Source organism: Triturus cristatus, chromosome 12, assembly GCF_964204655.1.
Source record: "Triturus cristatus chromosome 12, aTriCri1.1, whole genome shotgun sequence".
Lineage (NCBI taxonomy): Eukaryota > Metazoa > Chordata > Amphibia > Caudata > Salamandridae > Triturus > Triturus cristatus.
In genome coordinates this window covers 777,393,405-777,416,651 of record NC_140595.1, presented here as the reverse complement: position 1 = coordinate 777,416,651, position 23,247 = coordinate 777,393,405, and the positions used below count along the sequence as shown (strand labels likewise).

At 47.9% G+C, this 23,247-nt stretch overlaps 1 protein-coding gene across 5 annotated transcripts in view; it reads right to left on the bottom strand.

Annotated features, from left to right (window-relative positions):
- The window catches only part of KDM6B (lysine demethylase 6B), a 950,060-nt gene that overhangs the window by 249,983 nt on the left and 676,830 nt on the right, over positions 1–23,247 (bottom strand). For all 5 annotated transcript variants that reach the window (XM_085639043.1, XM_085639042.1, XM_085639045.1 and 2 more), the window contains one exon: positions 2,416–2,508. In XM_085639043.1, coding sequence (XP_085495169.1) covers positions 2,416–2,508 — 93 coding nt within the window. The remainder of the gene's footprint in view (positions 1–2,415; positions 2,509–23,247) is intronic.

The window sequence follows — 23,247 nt, the reverse complement described above, 5'->3', positions numbered from 1 at the left end:
TCCTCCTGGAACTTGTGCATCTCTACCTTATGAAATGTGGCAGCCGGATACAGAACCTCATAGTAAGAGGTAATGTCATCTGGCACGGATGGTTTTGCAGGGTAAGAGTCCAGGTGGGACTACATCGTAATCTTCCCATGGGTCATCAAGGGGCTGGGAGTCCAAGGAGGCCTCATAGGAATTGAGTTGAGGTAAAGGAGGGGAGGAGGGGGAGATGAGGAAGCTAGAGGAGAAGGGTGGTGCCAAAGAGATATAGGCTAGTGCCCCGATCCTGGAGTTTTCTAGTTGTAGCTGGTTGTTCAGGCTCCAATGCAAGTGCCTCCTCAAAAGCCAACATCCTCTTGTGAGGGATAGGTGTCAAGTCTTTGGCAGAGGCTGAGTGAGGATCCTGCCAGTTTGTGGATAAATGAGAATCGTTTCTGCCTTGCGTTGAGCTTCTTCTGAAGATTCTGCAGGATAGGCTGCTCCGTGGATGCAATAGAGGACGGGGCTTTATGCACCCGGCATTTTGGCATAGTGGTCAGTTTCTGACTTGCTGGTGCTGAGGGGTATTTGGGTCTTAAAGAGTCCTTGGAGCGAAGCAGGAATCCAGTTAGTCTTCGATGTCAGCGCTGGAAGCCAGGCCTTCTTCAGTTATTTCAGCACCAGATGCTGACTCGAAGTCAGATCAAATGCATGCTTTCGGTACAGACCATGGCCGTCTGGTAGTGGCTGACTGGAAGCCTGATACTAGACTTCATGGCGCAATACCAGACTCCCTCAAGTGCTATGCTCAGTTCACTGACAGGGAGGTGATGGGGGAAGTAGAATGGTGTCTTCGTGGCTGTACCTGGAGGGCCTGGATTCTTCTGTCTTGGACTCTGAATGTGAGCTAAGCTGGGGCTGAAATGAAAGTGCTGTTCGCCTGAGGGTCCCGGCCGACGATCGTGTAGGTACTACATTGTCTTCTTGCTGCGGGAGGCCAGGCCGGTGAAGCAGGAATCCTTATAGTACACCAGGGACAGACAGAGGTTTTAAAACTAGCGACGGTCTAGCCAGGAATACTTTGCACAACACTGTGGATCGTTTTGGAATGGAGTCCTTTTCCATCACACAGTCACCATTTTTAGGGAGGCAACAACGGAGTAGGCCCCAAGAGAGGCAAGGGCCTGAATGGAGAAAAACGAAAGTGCTCAAAGACGATCACCGTGAGGCATCAACGCCGACCTCGGTGGGTACACATCTGAACCAGATGGTGGAGAAATACAATCAACAGTGGAGCCCAAGCGCATCACCAGTGATAGGAGTTACTATATCTACCGACTCAAAATACTTCTTTGAAGAAAAACAAAAGTTGCACACATCCAAACCCAACACTAGATGGCACGAGTCTGAAGCGCATGTGTATCTGCAGCTACACATGCCACGAACAAGTAGTTCCCTAAAAGTGAGCAGCCCTTTCACACATTTTTGCCAATCTGCCTTCAACCTACAGTTTAGCATTCTGTCACATATACTCTGGTTTCTAATGACTATTTCACTAACTTCTTCTGTAAGCATTACCGTTGATATTACTCGCTATAGATCTGTTATTTTTTCTTTCTCATAGATCATATCTACCATTAATGAAAGACTCCTGCTGGCATCCTCTATGCCCTTTTTATTGGTTGTTTTATGATTGCAAGTAAGGGGTAGAAGTAGTATATGCATTGGTTGTTTTTAATGATGTACCTGTATACAATCTGTTAATTGCTTTTGTTTAAATTGGCATTTATGAATTTATAATTTATACTATGTGCATAACTTATTTGAAAATTCTATAAAAAGATTTAAAACCTAAAAGTGAGCAGCAAAATGATAGAAGTCAGTTAGAGAGATGGTAAAAAAGCTACGCTGCAGAGACAGGGACAAACCCAAGACGGACAAGCTGGGACAAGGAAAGCCATAAGAAGCATCATGAATGACACAGCCAACCACTGGTAAGCAATGGGCAGGCTATAACCCCCCTGTAAGCTCTTGCTAAGCCCACAATACATCTTTTGCAACCAGACAACTGCGCAGTCTGATGGGCTTGACCTAAAACGGCTAATCCAATCTTGAAAGGTGGGGGGAGGCACTCCAGCAGAGTGGAGACATGGTATAGAATGAAGATGCCCATGTCTAGATCAGCCCTCTTTTTAACAAAAATATACAGAAGCTTCTGCTGAATTTTGAAAATTCTGCTACAGCATTTAAAAGATTTTCTGCACAAGCGCACCTGGAGCAGACTAAAACCCGAGGTGCATGTTTAAATCATCATGTCTTCCCAAGGTGTGACTACGAGTCTAACGACTGGTCAAGCATGTGCTCACACCTGTGATTAGTTGCATGCTTGTTCATCCTCAATGTGGCAAGCACTGACGTTTGCATCCCCCCAGTCGGTCAAGCCACCCTTACCTCCAACTGCATCAGCGACCAGACTTGCTGCAAAGGAGGGAGCGCCTTGATCCTGTGGTGTGATGGGCCCGAGTGCATGCTCCACATGGGAACCTGAAGAGAAAATGCATTAGACACAAGATAAAACATATGATCTGCAGAAACATGTTCAGAAAGCACTAGATAGGCGAACACATTGGGAGGGTTCAAGTCAGATGAGAGGAAGGCTTTAGTGATCTAAACGAGATGTTTAAAGACCCAAAAATCTAGATCCTAGTGACTGCACTTTGTCACTACACAGCAAGAATCTCTACTTGATGCAGCTTTACTCGAATTAGTTTGCGGTTTGAAACTCGGCTTTGATTAATCTGCTCTGTGGAGCCTTGATTTGGACTTTTTGAATCAGGTTATTTTTAAAGGTAGCCAAGTGTTTACGGGTGTACTCTTATGAGCTCCCCATGTGGATTTTACACTTTCTTAAATGGCAACTTAACGACAGCCTCTCCCCTAAATATTCCCCCAAATTAAGTAGAAGCTTATTTGGGGGCAGCAGGAAGGTTGTCCTCCAATGGGCGTTGGGATACATCCTACACCACAGATCCCCCGATATGCAAACTTTTTCAAGAAGTGACGGTTCTTTCTTAAAGGCCTTAGTAGTAATGCACCAGAAAGTGATAAAGCCTACACAGCTAACATGCACTGGACCTTAAAAGAGCTGCAGTAAAAACGCACAATGACAACTAGAATGGTGGCAAAAGACCATAGATTATGCATATGCAATAAAGCATAAGCAATAGTCCTAACAGAAGAAGAGATTGCAGATTCTCCAGTATTTGGGGTGTCTTTCATAGATTCACCTGCCTGAATCATTCCCCGGAGTGGGAGTCCCACAGTACATAAAAAAGCAATAATTATGCATATAACAACCAAAAAACCTTGGTAACGTAAAACCAGGAAGTAAAATAGCCTAAGCTATAAGGAAAAAACTTCAACACCTATGACTATCACAGTCTTTATATATAGTCCAAACTGCAGCCAATCAGGCGACAGTACCCACCAGAATGTTCTCCTCAGAGGCTCAGGCTCTCAGATTTTCTACCGCGCGTCGTGTGAATGGAGTCTTCCTGAGCTCTGCTCAGTACTTCAGTTTTTTTCTGGATTTTTTGCTACTTCATGATGTCAACTTCTAAGAGGTCTCGCTTTAGGCCTTGTGAATCCTGTGGGAAGCTCCGGCTATTCTCTGAAGATCCCCACAAGAAGTGTATCTACTGCCTCTATCTGGAACATGAGGTGAGGGATTGTAAGATCTGCAGGACCTTCCCTCAGAAAACCTTCAGGAATAGAGAAGGGTGCCTACTTCTGTGGCTACAGAAGAATAAGGACAAAGATAACCCTATATCTGAGGTAGAAAGTGCAGCCTCTGGGTCCTCTGTATTATCCTCCAGAAAGAGGATGGCTGAGGAGGACTTATCTCCTGGGGCAAAGGTGTTGAGGAAAGTTCAGCCTGCCAAAAGCTCTGGCTTGTCTTCTTCTATTTCTTCAAAGAAGGCTTCTCCACCTTCAAAGTCAAAACCTGCTACGCCCCCGAGGAAGTCAGGGAAGTCCGTGGCACCTAAACGACTTCCTGACAAGGAATTACCTCAGCAAAAAATGCCGTCGTCGACGGCGTCTTCGTCAACGACTCCGTCGATGATTATCATCATCGACGCTACATCAACGTCGACGGTTACATTCTCGTCTCCGAGACCGAAGATGATTATGACATCGGCTTCGTCGATGCTAGTCTCCGTGGCTGTTAGACCCATCTCGTCGACAAAGGAGATTTCATCTCTCGTCTCCGCTCCATCTCTCGTCTCCGCTCCATCTACGGTAAGGTCAAAGAAGATCTCGTCAGCAAGTGCTGCGTCGACGCCCACCTCGTCGATGAAGACTGCCGCGTCGTTGACGGCTGCCCCGTTGACGAAGACGGATTCATCGTCGACGAAAATTGCCTCGTAGACTAAGATTACCTAGTCGTCGACCTCCTCGTTGACGAAGATTGCCTCGTTGATGGCTAACATCTTGTCGACGAAAGTTGACTCGTCGTCTAAGACGGCTTACTCATCAGCGCACATCTTATTGCCGCCACCGCCATCGTCGACGGTCCCGTCGACTGCCTACTCGTCGACGCCTCTTGTCTTCCTGTACAGATTTGGACTGCGACAACGGCTTCTGCTTCATCCATCCAGCCGTCTACAGCGTCTTCGCTACTACAACGTCGTGGCTCTTCTTTAGAAGCCCTGTCACCATTGAAGCTGCCGGAACAGCTATTAGATTCTGAGGAGGAGGACGACTAATCTGGAGAGGATGACCGATTCCGCACTGCAAGGAGTCCATCAGAACGATTTATTAAATACCAGGATGACTACCAGGAGGAAGAACCAGGTACTGAGCCTCAAGCTCCACCTCCTGTCACAGTTCCTTCAGCACAAATGCCTTTAGAATTGCTGAACAATTTACAGTATATGTTGCAGGGCTATTATCGGCACTTCCCTCCATCGGAATCGGCGGAGTCTCTTCCGTCTACGTCTATGCCAAGGGTTCCCATACCCTCTTTTTAATCTCCCAGACCACCTTCTCCACTGCCATCTAGTCATTCCCATGATGCAAATACAACTGATGAAGACAGGGAAGAAGGAGAGGTGGATGACCAGTCAGTGCTGTCGGAGTGGGACGAATACCAAATCCAAACTCCGTCACCATCCGCTCCAGCCCCCGTGGACTCTCCTCGGTTGGATATCAGAAGTTTTCATCTCCTTATGGAGAAGGCAACAAAGAGATTTCTAATCCCTATGGAGACAAAGAAAGACGACTGCTTTCTTTATGATTTTAAGGATCAACGGCGAAAACAGATCAGTACAATTCCAACAATAGATTTTATCTGGAAAGAAGGCAACACCAAATTCTCTTCCAGCAGTCTTACCTCGGTTGGACAAAAAATATAAGGCACCAAGCGATTCACCGGCATGCCTCATCTGCCAGCCTAAAGCTGACTCCGCCATCGCCCAAGTGGTGCAGAGACTGGGCCAGGAACCCCTCGTCTCCTAGATCAGCTCCGCCTGACAGGGATGGCAGACGGTTGGATTCAATTGGAAAAAAGGTCTCCACGATGGCTGCGACGACGGTTCGGGCTGCAAATTCCCTAGCCATATTAGGGAGATACGATCGACAAATGTGGTCCGACATCTCCCCCTACATTAATATGCTGTCGGAGCCTTCCAAGTCCGAGGCCTTGAAGATCTTACAGGAGGGAGAATATACCTCGGCTGAAATCATTGACGCAGCCGTGGATGTGGCATCTACTGGTTTTAGACAATTGGCAGGTGCAGCAGTATTGAGGAGGCAAGGTTGGCTGAAGTCAACATCTTTCCGTCAGGAAGTCCAAACTAAGATCATCGATATGCCGTTCGATGAAGAGTCTCTGTTCGGACAACATGTTGATGAGGCCCTTCAGACTATTAAAAAAGATACAGAGACGGCGAGGTCTCTTGGTAGCCTGCAGTTTAGAAAGTTGTCTTTTCGTGGTGCCAAGGGACGTGGATCCCTCACCAACAGGGGAGGATATAATCAACAACGTTCTTATCAGACCTCCCAAACTAACCAAAGATTCCAAAACTACAGGCAACAATCTTATGGACAGCGAAGTAACTCCAATTCGCAGTCAAGAAGGAAGCAATCCTTTCGTGGACGGGAGTCCAATAAAAAACAATGAGGTCAGCCAACTGCCACCATTTCTGCCGTTGCCCCATTCAAGAATTGGAGGAAGAATATCCGACTTATACTCAAACTGGTCCAGAATTACTACAGACAAGTGGGTTTTGGATATAGTAGCCAGAGGCCATGCTCTGGAATTCACAAAAATTCCTCCAAACTCTCCTCCCAAAGGACCACCTCCTGCTCATCTCAAGGAGCTTTTTTCCCAAATAAATCTGATGATACGGAAGGGAACAATCGAAAAAGCCCCTCTGTTGCAAAGAGGAACAGGATTTTATTCGAGATTTTTCCTCATCCGAAAAAAGTCGGGAGAATGGCGCCCTATTCTCGACCTTCACGCCCTCAACAAATTCTTAAAGAAGCTATCCTTCCAAATGTTAACACTTAAAGAAATTCTACAATTGATTTCGGCGGGGGATCACATGGCCACCCTCAACCTCCAAGACTCTTACTTTCATGTGCCGATCCTTCCCAGGCACAGAAAATTTCTACGGTTCAGAGTAGCTGGCAGAGACTTTCAATTCAGAGTCCTTCCATTTGGACTCCGTTCAGCACCCCGGGTATTTACAAAGGTCATAGCGCCAGTGACCGCACACCTTCGCCTGCAGGGCATTCAAATTTTCCCGTACTTTGACGACTGCCTTATCAAGGTGAATTCTTTCAAAACAACATCCAAACATGTTCAGAAGTGTCTGCTACTTTTCCAGTCTCTGGGTCTTTCCATAAATTTCGAAGTCTCATCTGACTCCATCACAGAGAAAAAGACCTTTCTAGGAGCAACACTGGACACAAAACTGACCCACGCCTTTGGCTCAAAAGAAAGACAAATCAAAATATGCAACCTCGCGCACTCCTTGCTGTCAAAAGAGTGCGTTTCAGTCCGTTCATACAAGTCCTTCCTAGGGATGATTTCTTCTTGCATTCCTCTGATTCCCAACGGTCGTTACAGAATGAGGCCACTGCAGGAGGAACTCAACCTTCAATGGCTCCAGATTTCGGGGTCTTTCGACGACATCGTTCGCATCACTCTTCGGATGCAGGAAGTCTTTCATTGGTGGAGCAGATGGAGAACTTAGGAGAAGGATGTGCATTTCTAGTCGAAGTACCGGATTTCACCATAACCACAGATGCTTTCCTCGAGGGATGGAGGGCGCACCTTCAAGGGATGACAGTCACCGGCAGGTGGACTTTGGAGCAAAAAAGGTGGCATATCAACCTTCAATAGTTACCAGCCATATTCTTGGCTCTAAAATCGTTTCGAACCAGCATCAAAGGAACATCCGTACTAATACGGACATTACGACAAGTATGCATTACTTGAACAAGCAAGGCGGGACAAAGTCAACCCTATTATCTCAGCAAGCACAAGAGATTTGGGATTGGGCGATTCGTCACAAAATCAGCCTCAAAGCCATTCATGTCCAGAGAGTCACCAATGTTCAGGCGGATTCCCTCAGCAGGTCCACAACATCAAACCACGAGTGGGAACTACATCAACCATCCCTAAACAAGGTGTTACGAGAATGGGGGCATCCCGATCTTAACCGGTTTGCAACCAGCCAGAACCGAAAATGCCCATACTTTGCAAGTTGGGTTCCCCACAAAGACTCACTCGGAAATGCCTTTTTGATGAATTGGTCACAAATATATGCCTACGCTTTTCCGCCGATTCCATTGGTTCCGCGAGTTCTGCGCAAGATCAAGAAACAACCTTGCCGCACGATACTCATCGCTCCCAGGTGGCCTCGCCAGTACTAGTTTACGGAACTTCTCCTCCTCTCGAAATGCAAGCCCATCCAGTTCCAGCCAATTCCGAACCTTCTGTCCATCCAGAACGGACAAATTTGTCATCCGGACCCAGCATCGCTGAGATTAGCGGCATGGCTCCTCAACACCTTGAATTTGCACACCTAGATATCCCTCTGGACTGTCAGGAGGTTTTAGCTAATGCTCGAGCACCTGCTATGATAAAAACTTACAAACTAAAATGGAAGAGGTTTTGCATGTGGTGTCAATCTGCCAATATCCACCCTATTCAGGCAAGACCAGAACAAACTCTACCATTCTTTCTTCAATTAGCAAGATCCGGCCTCTCCCATTGTACTCTAAAGGTGTTCTTGGCGGCAATTTCAAGGTTTCGGCAGGTTGGTGTTAACTCTCTTTATTCAAATAGAGTCAAACAATTCTTCAAAGGGTTATTCCGAATGTTTCCCCCTATTCGACGTCCACCTCCTTCTTGGCACCTTAATATAGTGCTTACACAACTAATGCGGCACCCTTTCGAACCCATTCACAAGGTGGATTTAAAGTTCCTTTCTTGGAAGGTTTCCTTGTTGCTGGCTTTAACATCAACCAGAAGAATTAGTGACCTCCAAGCGTTCACTATTCATCCACCTTTTCTACAATTTACATCGAAATCTGTAGTGCTGCGTACTAACCCAAAATTCATGCCAAAAGTTCCTGTGGATTTCCACCTGAATAAACCTATAATTTTAAAGACTTTTTCCCCAAATCCGCTCACAGCTGCAGAAAGGGCTTTGCATTCCCTTGACATCAAAAGATGTCTCAAGTTCTACTTACAACGGACAGCAACAATACGCATATGGCAAACCACACCAAGGACATTCGGTCTCAAAACCAACCATTGCTCGTTGGATCTCTGCTGCAATTTACTTATGCCATGATCAAGCAGGAAGACTATTGCAAGCAACCCCAAGAGCAAACTCTACAACAGCGATGTCTTCATCCGCAGCTCTTTTTGCCAGTGTGCCTCTTCACCAGATCTGTAAAGCGGCAACATGGTCCAACAGACACACTTTTACCAGACACTACTGTTTGGAAGCCTGTGAGAAAGTGCCATCTTTCTTGCATGCTATGCCCCCACTTTTTGCTGAATTGCTGAATGTACTTTGACTGAGTGTGCCCTGGACTCCTGCCAATCAGGTGCCCAGGGCCTATGTTCCTTCCCTAAAACACAAATTGGCAAACCCTGGCCACATGTCAGACCCTGGTAAATGGTACTCTAGGTACCCAGGGCCTTGTGACCAGAGAAGGCCCCTAAGGGTTGCAACACTCATTGTGCCACCCTTAGAGGCCCTGTACCCTTACACACACGCACTGCCCTTGCAGGCTGAGTGTCTGGGTACAAGACAAAACAAAGTCGACATGGCACACATCTCTGTGTGCCATGCCGACCACCTACACTGCCATGGCATACATCAGCCACCCCTCTAGCTTGGTGCCCTATGCCAATGGTGTGGGCACAGGAGCAGGAGCCCTGTGCCCCTACAGTACCCAGGTCCATTCCAGGGCACTGTAAGTGCAGTGCTGCCATTTAAGAGAATATGGTGCTGGGAGCTCGTCAAACACGAACTCCACAGCACCAGAATGGCAACACTGAAGACTGAGAAGTTTGTTATCAAACTTCTCAGCACATTAAACCCACACTGATGCCAGTGTGGGATTTAATGTACCAAGCACCCCAGAGGGCATATTAGAGATGCCCCCTGAAACCTAACCTACAATCCACGTCTGTTCTGAGGCTGCCACACAGCAGACATGTTGCTGGACCCCTGGGTAGGAGAGCCCCTGCTCTTCTGGGTCTGCAACAATGCACATCCTCGGCGAGGTGCTAAATCTCCTCCCCCAGGATGGGCAGGGGGAAGCTTCAAAGGCATGCCGCTTCTGTGAGCTTCCCCAGGCCACTGCAACCCCCCACTGTGGCGGGAAGCTTGGCCGGAACCACCAAATAAGGACAGGGGATGTGCCAGCCTGCCAATCCCATCCCTCAGGCGGGGTAGGCAAGGTGAAGCACATCTCCGGGCTCTCGCCATCTTGAAGATGGGAAGCCCTGCCCAATCAGGACTAGGCTACTGCCCCCCCTCCCACAGTTGAGAGGCAGGATAGGGGGTGTACCCACCCCAGGACAGGGACCCATTGGTCCCTGCCCTTCACCTACCTGTAACGCCCCTAAATCTAGTATTTAGGGGCACGCTGAACCTTCCTTCCCCAGATTCCAAAATCCTAATAAGAGCTAGAAGAAAGAAGACCTGCCCTGCAGCTGCTAAGATGAGGAAGACACCAACAGCCTTGGCCCCAGCCCTACCGGCCTGTCGACCCTCGAACCTGCTCCCGCTCCAACCCGGCATCTCTTGTGGCCAGCAACCTCACAAACCCCGGAGGACCTGGCTACCTTTTGACTCTAAACCCCCTGGGACTCCCATGAGTAGAGGCTCTACTCAAAAACTACTTCTAATACCTGGCAGCAGCCCGGAACCGCGAACACAGCACACTCTGCACCCGCCAAGCCTGGCCTGTGCCGGAGTGAACAAAGACCACGAGGACGACCCCACAGCGACTGTGACCCCGAATCCGGTACCCAAGGACCTCTCTCGACACTCCTGAAGAAGCCTCAGAACCAGGTGCCCCCCCAACCGCGATCAACAGAGGGTAAGATTTCATGACACCAAAAGGCACCCCTGCACCCGGCGCCCCGCAGCCCCCTGTGCCCAATCCCGGGGTACCTACCTGTCCTCCAACTACCCAACTTACCTCTCGAAGTGGTGGTGGCACCTATAGAATCTTCGTCCCCGAGCTTGCAGTCTTTCTAAACCGGAGATTTCCCATTGAAATCAATTGAGCGCCTGAAGGCTCAAAAGCACCCTGCACCCAGCCGCCCGAGTGGCCCTGGCAGTGCAACCTCTACACCTATCTACTTCCCCACTTGCCGTGAGTAAGTGACCAGGAGCCCAGCTCCCACATCTGCGTGGCCTGCTAGTCAGCAGCCACCAACCAAGGCCCCCCTACCTTTCATAGGATAACATTGGGCCTAACTCTCTCTGCACCCGGCCGCCCTTGTGCCGCTGAGGGTGAACCAACTGTACCTACCTGACCCTGGGAGACCCCTGAGTCTATGCCCAGAACCTTAACTCTGCCAGTCGAGTACTTACCTTTAAACCGATAACTCAATTTTACTCCAGTATTGGAGCCTTTCATAGATTCACATGCCTGAATCATTCCCCGTCGTCGAGACGGGAGTCTCCGGTACATAAAAAAGCTTTGCTTAGTATCATAGCAAACAGAAAAAAGGCCTAGGCCCATTTTCCTTTGCAACCCATAACCTTCGTTATGTAAAAAAGGACTAAACCAGTCCCTGAGCCAATCAGAGCCTCTCACCCTCTAGAACACTCCTGAGAGAACCTTCTGCCCTCAGATTTTCTACCGCACGTTGTGCTAGGGAGTCTCCTTTGAGCTCTGCTCAAATTCTACAGTTGGTTTTAGATTGAGGAGATTTTTTCTACTGAAATTTCTACATCATCTAGGAGAATGGCTGATAAAGAAAAGAAAGGCTTGTTTAGGGCCTGTGCCACCTGCTCAAAGAAGAGATTATATACTGATGATCCTCATAAGGACTGTATATACTGCCTTTACCCACACCACCAGGCGAAGGAGTGTAAGGTATGTCGCACCTTTTCTAATAAGACTTTAAGGGATCGTGAAGGCAGACTGCTAATTTGGCTCCAAAAACTTAAAACCAGGAAGGACGTCGTGTCTAGTGACAGTGAGGAGGCGTCAAATGTTTCAAGGAGATCTCAGAAGAGAGGCAGATCTCCTCAGGCTCATACCTCAGGGGAGAAACCTGAGAAGGCTCTTAAAAAGACCACTGCTGGGTCTTCAGAGCGCAGTCCCTCAAAATCTCCTAAAACTAAAGAAAAGGAGAGCAAGGGTCATGCTTCAGGGGTGGAACAGCCAAAGAAAACAAGTTCTGAGCCTTCAAAATCACCCCTTAAAATTAAACATGCGCTTAAAAAGCCAGCGTCTACTTCACCTGAGGAGAAATTAGGAAAATCTACATCGTCGACGGGATCGTCGACGAAGAAGGTAGCGTCGTCGACGACGAAGAGTCAAGTAAAAGTCATTATTAAGCCTGTACTCTCGTCGATGATGGCATCGTCGACGGCAGTGTCGACGACGAGAGCGCCGACGGCGACGGCAATGACGACGACGACAACAACTACATCGTCGACGGCACCGTCGACGACGGTGACAACTACATCGTCGACGGCGGCAACGACGACTATGTCTACAGCGTCGACGACGGCATCGACGACGACGATGTCGACGGCGGTTAAAATGGCAATCTCGTCGACGGGCTCGTCGACGAGGGAAAAAACCCCGGAAAAGCGGGGTTTTGACAGGAAAAGAAGGATTACCCCGGATATTACGTCTCCTAGTAAGGTAACGCCTCTGGTTCCATCCCATTTATTGGAAGAAGAAGATTCGCAGGAAGAGGATAATGAGGGCCCGTTTGGCTATGCAAGTAGCCCCTCTCAGTTGCACGTTAAATGTCAGGAGGATGACTGGGAGGATGAGTATGGGGGTTATCAGGACCCCCCCCGACAACATGAACAGGAAGAGATGGTGAGTGTTCCAGCTTCTCTTCTGACGGATTTGCAGTTCATGTTGGATGATTACAAGAAGAGGCATACTTTGCCTCAGTCTACCCAAAGGATGCCAGTGGCTCCGGCGCACTCTGTGCCATGTACACCACTGCGAAGACAGGAGATACCGGTTCCGCGGCCACTAACACCTTTGCCACAGCCGGCTCTGGACACTTCTGAGGATGAAGAGCAGGAGGAAGGGGAGATAACAGATCCTAGTAAGGAATGGGATGAGTATTTGATTCCGTCCCCTTCATCTCCGTCACCAAGACCTGTGGATTCCCCTCCGGAGGACATTGGAGGGTTCCATAATCTGATGGAAAGAGCCGCGCAGAGATTTGCGCTCAGTATGTCATCAGATAAAGCAGAATGCTTTTTATATGATTTTAAAGAACCGTTTCGCAAGACTGTTAGATCTCTTCCAATTGTGAGTCATCTATGGGAGGAAGGTCTCAAAGTGATGGAGACGCCGGCAACGGTTACTCCAGTGCTGGCTAGGCTGGACAAAAAATACAAGGCGCCTTCCGATGCTCCGGCTTGTTTATTAGGTCACCCCAAACCGGACTCGGTTATAACTCAAGCGGCGCAGCAAAAGTCGAGGAATCCCTCTGCTCCAATTTCCACGCCACCGGATAGAGAGGGTAGGCGCTTGGATAATGCAGGAAAAAGGTTTTCGTCCATGTCTGCTCTTCTGGTTAAGGCAGCAAATGCACTAGCCATCCTGGGCAGGTATGATAGGCAGATGTGGTGCGACCTATCACCATACATTGATAGCATACCTGAAGCGGACAGACAAGAGGCTAGAAAAATCCTCCAGGAGGGTGAAAGGACTTCGGCTGAAGTCATAGATTGTGCAATGGACATTGCGACCACGGCCTTCAGATCTCTGGGAGGAGCGGCGGTTTTGCGCAGACAAGGATGGTTGAGAGCAACATCTTTTAGGCCTGAAGTCCAGAATAAGATCTTGGATCTTCCGTTCAATGGGGAAGATCTGTTCGGAAAACATGTGGATGAGGCCTTACAGAGTATAAAAAAGGATACGGAAACAGCGAAATCTCTGGGAACATTGCAGTATAGGAAAGTTCCTTTTCGTGGCTCACGTGGTAGGGGCCAGCCCTCTTATAGAGGGGGTTATCAACAAGGCCGTTATTCTTCCTACTCCACATCATCTCAACCATATCGTCAACAACAATATTCACAAAGAGGAGGTTTCACAAAATCTACTCCTAGAGGTCGAGGAGGTCGTCAAGGGAAAGACACCACCCGAAGACAATGACATTCTGGTGACACTTACTCCTCATATGTCACATATTCCCCTGGGTGGAAGAATTTCCTATCATCATCAAAATTGGCAGCAGATAACGACGGACCAATGGGTCCTCCAGATAATTCAATTCGGTCATACTCTAGAATTTCTGGAAAGCCCCCCTTGTTCACCTCCAAGATTTCAAGAGGTCAAGTATTTGCATCAGATGCGTCAAGAAATTCGGACAATGCTCCGAAAGGGAGCAATAGAACCGGTACCGAATTCCCAGAAAGGAAGGGGATTTTATTCCCGGTTTTTTCTGATCAAGAAAAACATTCTTCAATGGCGCCCCATTTTGGATCTCAGATCCCTAAATACTTACCTCAAGGATCAGACCTTCAGAATGATTTCCCTCCAGGATATTCTGCTGCTGTTAAATCCAGAGGATTATATGACCAAACTGGATTTACGGGATGCATATTTCCATATTCCAATCCATCCTTCACACAGGCAGTACCTTCGGTTCGTGGTGGCCGAAGATCATTACCAATTCAGGGTGCTTCCTTTTGGTCTGAAATCGGCCCCGAGGATTTTTACAAAATGTCTGGCTCCAGTGGCAGCGGTACTAAGGAGACAGAAACACCAAGTGTTTCCTTACCTCGACGACTGGCTAGTCAAGGCTCCATCGAAAGCGTCAGCCCAGTTGTCAACAGAGGCTTGCATAGAACTATTTGCCAGTTTAGGCCTCACTCTAAACGAGGAGAAGTCGACTCTACAACCTTCAAGAAATATAACTTTCTTGGGAGCGATTCTGGATACGGAGGTAAACAGAGCGTTCCCCTCCGAGGAGAGACAGCGCGGAATAATATCTCTATCCCAGGCGTTTATAAAAAGAAAGTCTCTTTCAGTACGCAGGTACAAGTCTTTGCTGGGAACGATGTCATCTTGCATTCCCCTCGTACCTTGCTGCAGACTACGGATGCGTCCGTTACAAGAGCAATTGGATCTTCAGTGGCATCAAGCGACAGGATCCTTCGAGGATATAATCAAAGTGACGCCGATCATGGTCCACGCGGCGACATGGTGGACCCGAAAACGAAACATCTCACAGGGTCTTTCTTTCCTGACTCAGCCAGCTCCATTGGTCATTACAACAGATGCATCCTTGGAAGGATGGGGAGCATTCCTTCAGGATCTGCAGGTCAGCGGTCGTTGGAAAGCGGACGAACAACAATTGCATATCAACCTTTTGGAGCTCAGAGCCGTCCGCTTAGCATTGTTAGCGTTCCTGCCAAGGATTCAAGGTGCAGCCGTGTTGGTAAGAACAGACAACACAACAGCAATGCACTATTTGAACAAACAGGGAGGCACAAGATCTCTCTCCCTGTCTCGGGAAGCCCAGTGGATATGGGAATGGGCTCTACGACACGAAGTATCCATTACAGCGGAACATCTTCCAGGGGACCAGAACACCAAAGCGGATACTCTAAGCAGACTAAAGTCTGTCTGTCACGATTGGGAAATCGACAACGGGATTTTGGACAACATCTTCCAGAAATGGGGAACTCCAATAGTAGATCTTTTTGCGACAAGGGAGAACAGAAAATGCCGGTTCTTCGCAAGCTGGCTTCCCCAACGGGGATCTTGGGGGAATGCGTTTTTGATGGCATGGTCAGGCATCTTTGCCTACGCCTTTCCTCCAATTCCCCTCCTGCCGCGGGTTCTTATGAAGATCAAGAAAGAACCATGCAGGTTAATCCTGATAGCTCCGTGGTGGCCCAGACAGCATTGGTTTGCAGAGCTTCTTCTACTGTCAGAGGAGCGCCCGATTTGCCTGCAGCCGATACCGTCTCTGCTGACAATGTTCCAGGGGGAAGTGCTGCATCCGGATCCGAAATCTCTGCAGTTAGCAGCCTGGCTCCTGAATACCGTGAATTTCAACATCTGAATATCCCTACGGAGTGCAGAGAGATTCTATCTAGAGCTAGAGCGGATAGTACAAACAAGACATATCGGATGAAATGGAAAAGGTTCTGTTTATGGTGCAAAAGGTCTAACATTCATCCGCTGCTTTCAGAAGCTCACGAGATTATTCCATACCTCTTGCTTTTGGCTAAGTCTGGTTTGGCGCATGCGTCTATAAAAGTACATCTAGCTGCAATTTCACGCTTTAGAAGAACGGCCTCTGGTCCATCTCTGTGGTCTGCTAGAGTCATCAAGCAGTTTATGAAAGGTCTGTTCCGAGTTTTTCCTCCAATAAAACCACCACCACCTCTCTGGCAATTGAATGTCGTTCTTTCCCAGTTGATGAAACAGCCCTTTGAACCAATTCACAGGGCGGAACTGAAATTTCTTTCCTGGAAAGTTGCGCTTCTCATTGCACTCACTTCAGCCAGGAGAGTGGGAGAAATTCAGGCTCTCACGATCCAAGAGCCTTTCTTGCAGTTCAAGGAGGACAGGATAATACTCAGGACTAATCCAAGATTCATCCCTAAGGTTCCAACTGACTTTCATTTGAACGAACCTTTAATTCTCAAAAGATTTTTTCCACAACCATCAACAGCGGCGGAAAGAGCTCTCCACTCGCTGGATGTCCAGCGTTGTTTGAAATTCTATTTGCTGAAAACTAAGCCTTTCCGCAAGTCTTCACAGCTTTTTGTGGCCTACAGCGCACCCAGAAAGGGTTTCCCTTTGTCAAAGAGAGGAATTGCCAGATGGATATCAAGTGCCATAGGGTATTGTCATCAGGCAGCTGGCCGACCTTTGAATGCACGAGTCCGTGCTCATTCTACAAGAGCAGTCTCCACCTCTACTGCTCTATTTGCAGGAGTACCGATCCAGGATATCTGCAGGGCGGCGACCTGGACGAGTGTACACACCTTCACCAGGCATTACTGCTTGGATGCAGCCACAGAGAGAGATGTGGCAGTGGGAGAAGCGGTGCTGAGGAACCTTATCCAGTAACGGTGAGCCTTCTTTACCATCCCTCCTTCCTTTGTTATGTACGTTGGCACATTTTATGGTTGTTTATTGTATTACCATTTGCAAAGAAATTTTGAGAGGTGGAATTTGGTTTACAGATACCATTTTTATCACACTGTATATGTTTCCTGGATTCACTTTCTAGGTAACAAAAAATGTGCATTTATTTACTGCTCGCTATTCTGATTCAGGCATGTGAATCTATGAAAGGCTCCAATACTGGAGTAAGAAAACAAGTTACTTACCTGTAACTGTAGTTCTCCAGTATTGGACCTTTCATAGATTCACATGCAACCCACCCTCCTCCCCTGAGAGGCTCACCTCGGATTTAGCACAAAGAGTGTTATTGCACAAGTGCACGAAAATCTGAGGGCAGAAGGTTCTCTCAGGAGTGTTCTAGAGGGTGAGAGGCTCTGATTGGCTCAGGGACTGGTTTAGTCCTTTTTTACATAACGAAGGTTATGGGTTGCAAAGGAAAATGGGCCTAGGCCTTTTTTCTGTTTGCTATGATACTAAGCAAAGCTTTTTTATGTACCGGAGACTCCCGTCTCGACGACGGGGAATGATTCAGGCATGTGAATCTATGAAAGGTCCAATACTGGAGAACTACAGTTACAGGTAAGTAACTTGTTTTCTTCTCCATAGTGTAACATTGACTGGCTTTTCCTGAAATTTCTTCTAAGTGTGGACTTTTCAAATCTTAAAATATTCACCAAAAATCAGCCGAGTAACGAAAACGAAAATACTCACCTGCTCTTAGGGGAGCTCCCAGTGCTGGATCTTGGTGCCCAGCACTGACTCTGAAAAATACTTACAACTGTACTTAGCAGTAACCCAATATTCTCCCATAGGAAACCATTGACTGTTTTTCTGTGAAATTTCTTCTAAGTGTCAATTTCTGAAATCTTTAAATATTCTTTAAAAATCGTATAATATCTGAAAACGTAATTACTTACCTGTTTTGGATAATGGTCCCAGTACTGAGTCTAGGCACCCAGTACTGGATTACAAAAGTAACGAGAACATACTATACCTGCAACTTGAATTTTCTGCCATAGGGAATCATGGACTGTTTTCTTTGAAATATTATCGAAGTGTCAACTTTTAAAATAGTAAAATATTGTCTAAAAATCATCACAGTAATTAAGTCGACTTTTATCACTTGATTCCAAGTACTGACCCAGGACTGAATCTAGGATCCAGTCCTGGAATTCCAAAAGTAATCCTAAAAGTAATCTGTGGCAAAACTTTGAAACTTCCATTGAACTCAATGCATTATTGTGTTTAGAATTGTGTTCTATATAAAGCATCTCATTCTGAGAAAGTATATTTTAATACCTATTGTTGGTTCTAAAATAAAACAAGCATATATTTTTTATATATAAACCATTGACCTAGAGTTCAGTTATTGAGTGTGTGAGACCATTTGCTGACTGAGTGTGTGCAACAAATGCTTTACACTGTCCTCTGGTACTGCCTTACTGCTCGACCAAGCTACCACTTTAGAGAGCAAGGTTATATCTAACTTCAGCCTCTGCCAAACCTCTGGGGACTGTGGACTCTGTACACCCTGTACCTATTTCAACAGTATATACAGAGCCACTTTCTCACAAAGCCTGAAGCGATACAGATGCGGCAGTGGGACAAACTGTTCTCCGCAATCTTTTCAAATAAGGTGAGCCTCTGTTTTCTCTCCTCCACTATGCTTTTCTATAAGACGCTTTTTCCATACTGTTTAAATATCTTGAAATTGTTCTGCATATGGTGAAACACATGTATTTATCTATAGTTATACCTTATTTTAATGTGTATTAACTATAATACAAAAACAGCGTCTTGGGAGCATTGTGTTCTGTGCTGCTATCTACTCTGATTCAGGCATGTGAATCTATGAAAGACACCCCAAATACTGGAGAAGAACAATAGTTACTTACCTGTAATCTGTGGTTCTCCAGTATTGGTGTCTTTCATAGATTCACATGCAACCCGCCCACCTCCCCTCAGAGGCTGGTAAGGCTGTTATACTTTAGTTCACTCCTGTGCGAGAAAATCTGAGAGCCTGAGCCTCTGAGGAGAACATTCTGGTGGGTGCTGTTGCCTGATTGGCTGCAGTTTGGACTATATATAATGACTGTGATAGTCATAGGTGTGGAAGTTTTTTTCCTTATAGCTTAGGCTACTTTACTTCCTGATTTAACGTTACCAAGGTTTTTTGGTTGTTATATGCATAATTATTGCTTTTTTATGTACCGTGGGACTCCCACTACGATGACGAGGAATGATTCAGGCATGTGAGTCTATGAAAGACACCAATACTGGAGAACCACAGATTACAGGTAAGTAACGAAAAGTTTCTTACCTGTCGGTGTAGTTTTGCAGCTTGAAGATCTTTCTGGATTCACTATGCTGTGCATTATTCCGCGATCTTGTGGTTGGGTCCGGATTCGTAGTCTTTTCTTTGTTTTTTTTTGTAGCCCAGGTGGGCGTCGACGTCCACCATTTGGTGCACCTCCCGTGACGTCGTCGTGCTTCCTGCGGAAGTCCCACCTTTGGGGCGCCATCTTCGGGTTCTTTTTTCCCTTTTTTCTTTTTTTTTTTTTTTTTTAACCCTAGGCGATTGATTAATCCTTTTGTCCATATTTCTGTACGTTTCCACTTCTTTGATCCTATCCATTTCACCCCCTCTTCCTCCAGCCTCATCTTCCTGGCGGAGGTGGGTAGGTTCGCTAGTGAATCCAGAAAGATCTTCAAGCTGCAAAACTACACCGACAGGTAAGAAACTTTTCGTTTTGCAGCGTGAATCTTTCTGGATTCACTATGCTGTGCATAGATTTTGTAGCGGTTTTCCTATTTTTGTGGTGGCTGGGTGGAAGATGATCGCTGGTCGTTGAAAATGTGTTGTAGCACCTTCTGTCCGACCTGTGCTTCCTTATTCATTTTAATGTCCACGCAGTAGTGCTTTGTGAACGTGTGCACAGATGCCCAAGTTGCTGCGAGACAAATGTCTTGGATGGGCGTGTTTGCCAGGAAGGCAACTGTGGCCCCCTTCTTCCTTGTGGAGTGAGCTTGGGGCCCCTCCGTTAGCTCCTGTCCAGCCTGTTTGTGACAGAATTGAATAGTGAGGGCAATCCACTTAGCGATGGTGCCCTTGGTCACTGGTCTACCCATGAAGCTAGTAGCAAAGGACACAAACAGCTGCTTCGACTTCCTGAGTTCCTTGGTTCTTTCAATGTAGTGCATCACCGCTCTTCTGGCATCGAGGGTGTGCAGGGCCTTTTCTGCGTTTGTAGTCGGGTTTTGGAAGAAACTCGGTATCTGGATACTCCGATTCATGTGGAACGCCGACACTACCTTGGGCATGAAGTGTGGGTCCGTCCTCAGGACTACCCTGTCTTTGTGAATTTGAATGTAGGGCTCCTGTAGCGTTAGTGCTTGAAGCTCGCTCACCCTGCGTAGTGAGGTTATGGCCACTAGAAAGGCAGTTTTCATCGTCAACATTTGTAGAGTGGCCTTGTGAATGGGTTCAAACGGCGCCTTCATGAGCTCCGTCAGAACCACGTTTAAATTCCATGCCGGCGGCGGCAACCTTTTCGGGGGTGCCATTCTTTTGGCTCCCTCCATGAATCTCTTCACCACCTGCGAGGTGAAGAAGCTTCCACCCTTCTCACCTCTGGTGTAGGCAACGATCGCTGCTAGGTGTACCCTTAGGGAGCTCGAGCAGAGGTTACTCTTTAGAAGGTGTGTGAGGTACCTCAGCACAGTTGAGTCTCTTGTCATTCTGTTTTGCAGGCCCTTTTTCCTGCACCACACCGTGAATCTCTTCCACTTTGCGCTGTAGCACTTTCTTGTAGTAGGTTTCCTTGCCTCCCGTAGCACTCGCATAGTGCTCTGAGGTAACCTTAGGTGTGCGAACTCTAGGTCTTCAGGAGCCATGCTGCTAGGTTGAGTGTCTCTGGCTCTGGGTGCAGGACCTCCCCGTTTTGCATTGAGAGCAGGTCTTTTCTCCTCTCGAACCTGTACGGATTGCCTTGCGCCATTTCTTGAATCTGTGAGAACCATGTCTGCCTCGCCCACTGTGGAGCCACCAGGATCAGAGTCATGTTGCTGGTTCTGCACTTGTCGAGCACTCTGTGCAACAGGGGTATCGGTGGAAAGGCGTAGGCAAATGTCCTCGACCAGCTTATCCATAGGGCATTTCCCTTGGATTGCTGATCTGGTTGCCTGGACGCGAAGCTTTGGCATTTTGCATTGTGGCGTGTTGCAAATAGGTCTATTGTGGGAGTCCCCCATCTCTGGAAGATTTTCTCCGTTTCCTGGCCATTGAGCTCCCACTCGTGTGATGCTGAGGTCTGTCTGCTCAGCCAGTCTGCCTCCACATTGTCCTTCCCTGGTAGGTGAATCGCCAGTAGATCTATCTTGAGAGGTATGGCCCATCTCCAAATCTCCTGAGCTAGGGATGAGAGGGGAAACGACTGTGTCCCCCCTTGTTTGTTGATGTAGAACATCGCCGTGGTGTTGTCTGTCTGTACCAACACCCTCTGGCCGAACAGGTGTCTCTGGAATGCCTTCAGGGCTAACAGTATCGTTTTCAACTCGAGGTAGTTGATGTGGCGGACCGCGTCTGCTGGAGCCCATAGACCCCTCACTCTGAGGTTGTCCATGTGCGCTCCCCATCCCTTCTGCGATGCGTCCGTGGTAATGGTCATTGTTGGGCTTGGTGGTGTCAGGCTTCTCCCCGTTATGTTGTCTCTGTTCCACCAAGTTATCTCCTCCTGCACTGCGTGCGTAACAACCACTAGATCCTCCCAACTTCCGTTTGCTTGTGACCATTGCTGTTGCAGCCATTCCTGGAATGGTCTCATGTGCAGGCGTACATTCGGCACCAGCTGGGTACAGGACGCCATCATTCCCATCATCTTGCTCACCGCCCTCACTGTCAGAGCTCGCCCCTTCTGGTAGAGCTGCGTCTCCTTCAGTAGAGCATCTGTCCTCCTGTCGCTGGGCACTACTGTACTGTTGAGGGAGTTGATCTTTGCCCCCAGGAAAATCTTTACCTGTTCCGGTTCCAGCGATGATTTTCCCCAGTGGATGGAAAATCCCAGATTTGTGAGGGTGTCTGTTACGCGTTTTGCGTGCCTCTCGCACTTCTCGCGTGAGTTTGCCTTGACCAGCCAGTCGTCCAAGTAGGGGTATACGTGTATTCCCTGCTTTCGTAGGTGTGCCGCTACCGCCGACAGGCATTTTGTAAAGACCCTTGGCGCTGATTTTAATCCGAAGGCCAGGGTTGTGAACTGGTAGTGTTCCTGTTCGATGTTGAATCTTAGAAGGCCCTTGTGCCTTCTGTTTATTGGGATGTGAAGGTAGGCATCCTTGAGGTCCACGGTGACCATGAAGTCCCCTTCTCTTATCTGTGGCAGTACCTCCTGCAGTGAAGTCATTTTGAACCTTTGCGTTCTGATGAACTTGTTTAGGTAACGGAGGTCCAGTATGGGTCTGAGGTCTCCGTCTACCTTCGGAACCACGAAGTAGTTTGAGTAGACCCCTTTGTTGCGTTCCCTGAACGGCACTGTCTCTATGGCTCCCTTTTGTAGGAGTTTCCGCGTTTCTTCTCTGAGTATTGCCAGTTCTTGGGCCGATCTCTGTCTTCCCTTCGGCTTCCTGTTTGGAGGTCTTTTCTCCAAGTCTACGCAGTATCCGTACTGCACGATGTTCCGTATCCACTTGTCTGTGGTTATACGCCGCCACTCCTGAAGGTAGAACCTCAGCCTTCCGCCTACTGGTGACGTATGCTCGTAGGCCCTTGAATCTTCTCTTCCCCCTGATGACACTTTTTTGCGCCTCACCCTTGGGGACCTTACGAGGGTAGGCGTCTTCTTGCGTGCTGAGTCACTTCGAGGAGGGCTGATCGCCCCCTCTCCTCCTTTGGCCACGTCCGTTCCCTCTCCCGCGAAAGGACTGGCCCCGAGGTTGATATTGCCAGCTTTGCTTCTGCTGACTTTGTCCGTGACCTTCGCCCTGCTGACCTTGTTGGAACGCCTGGTGCGACGTCCCCTGTTGGCTTCCACCCCTACCGTAGGGTCTCCTCGAGGGATTTCCTCGTCTCATTCCCCTCAGCTGTAGGGCCCCCATGGACCTCGCTGTCTCGTTTTCCTTCTTGAGCTGGGTGAGCTTTTCGTCCACCGTTGCTCCGAACAGTGTCTCTCCGTTGAAGGGGGTGCCAAGGATGTTGTTCTGCACTTCCGGTTTGAATCCCGAGATTCTTAGCCATGCATGCCTCCTCTCTGTGACCCCTATGGCCATGAGTCTTGCTGAAGTCTCTGCCCCATCCAACGCCGTCTTTATACAGGAGTTGGCGATGTTCTTGCCTTCATCCACCAGGTGAGAGGCTCTCTGGCGGTATTCTTCGGGGAGGTGCTTTACTAGCTCCCCCAT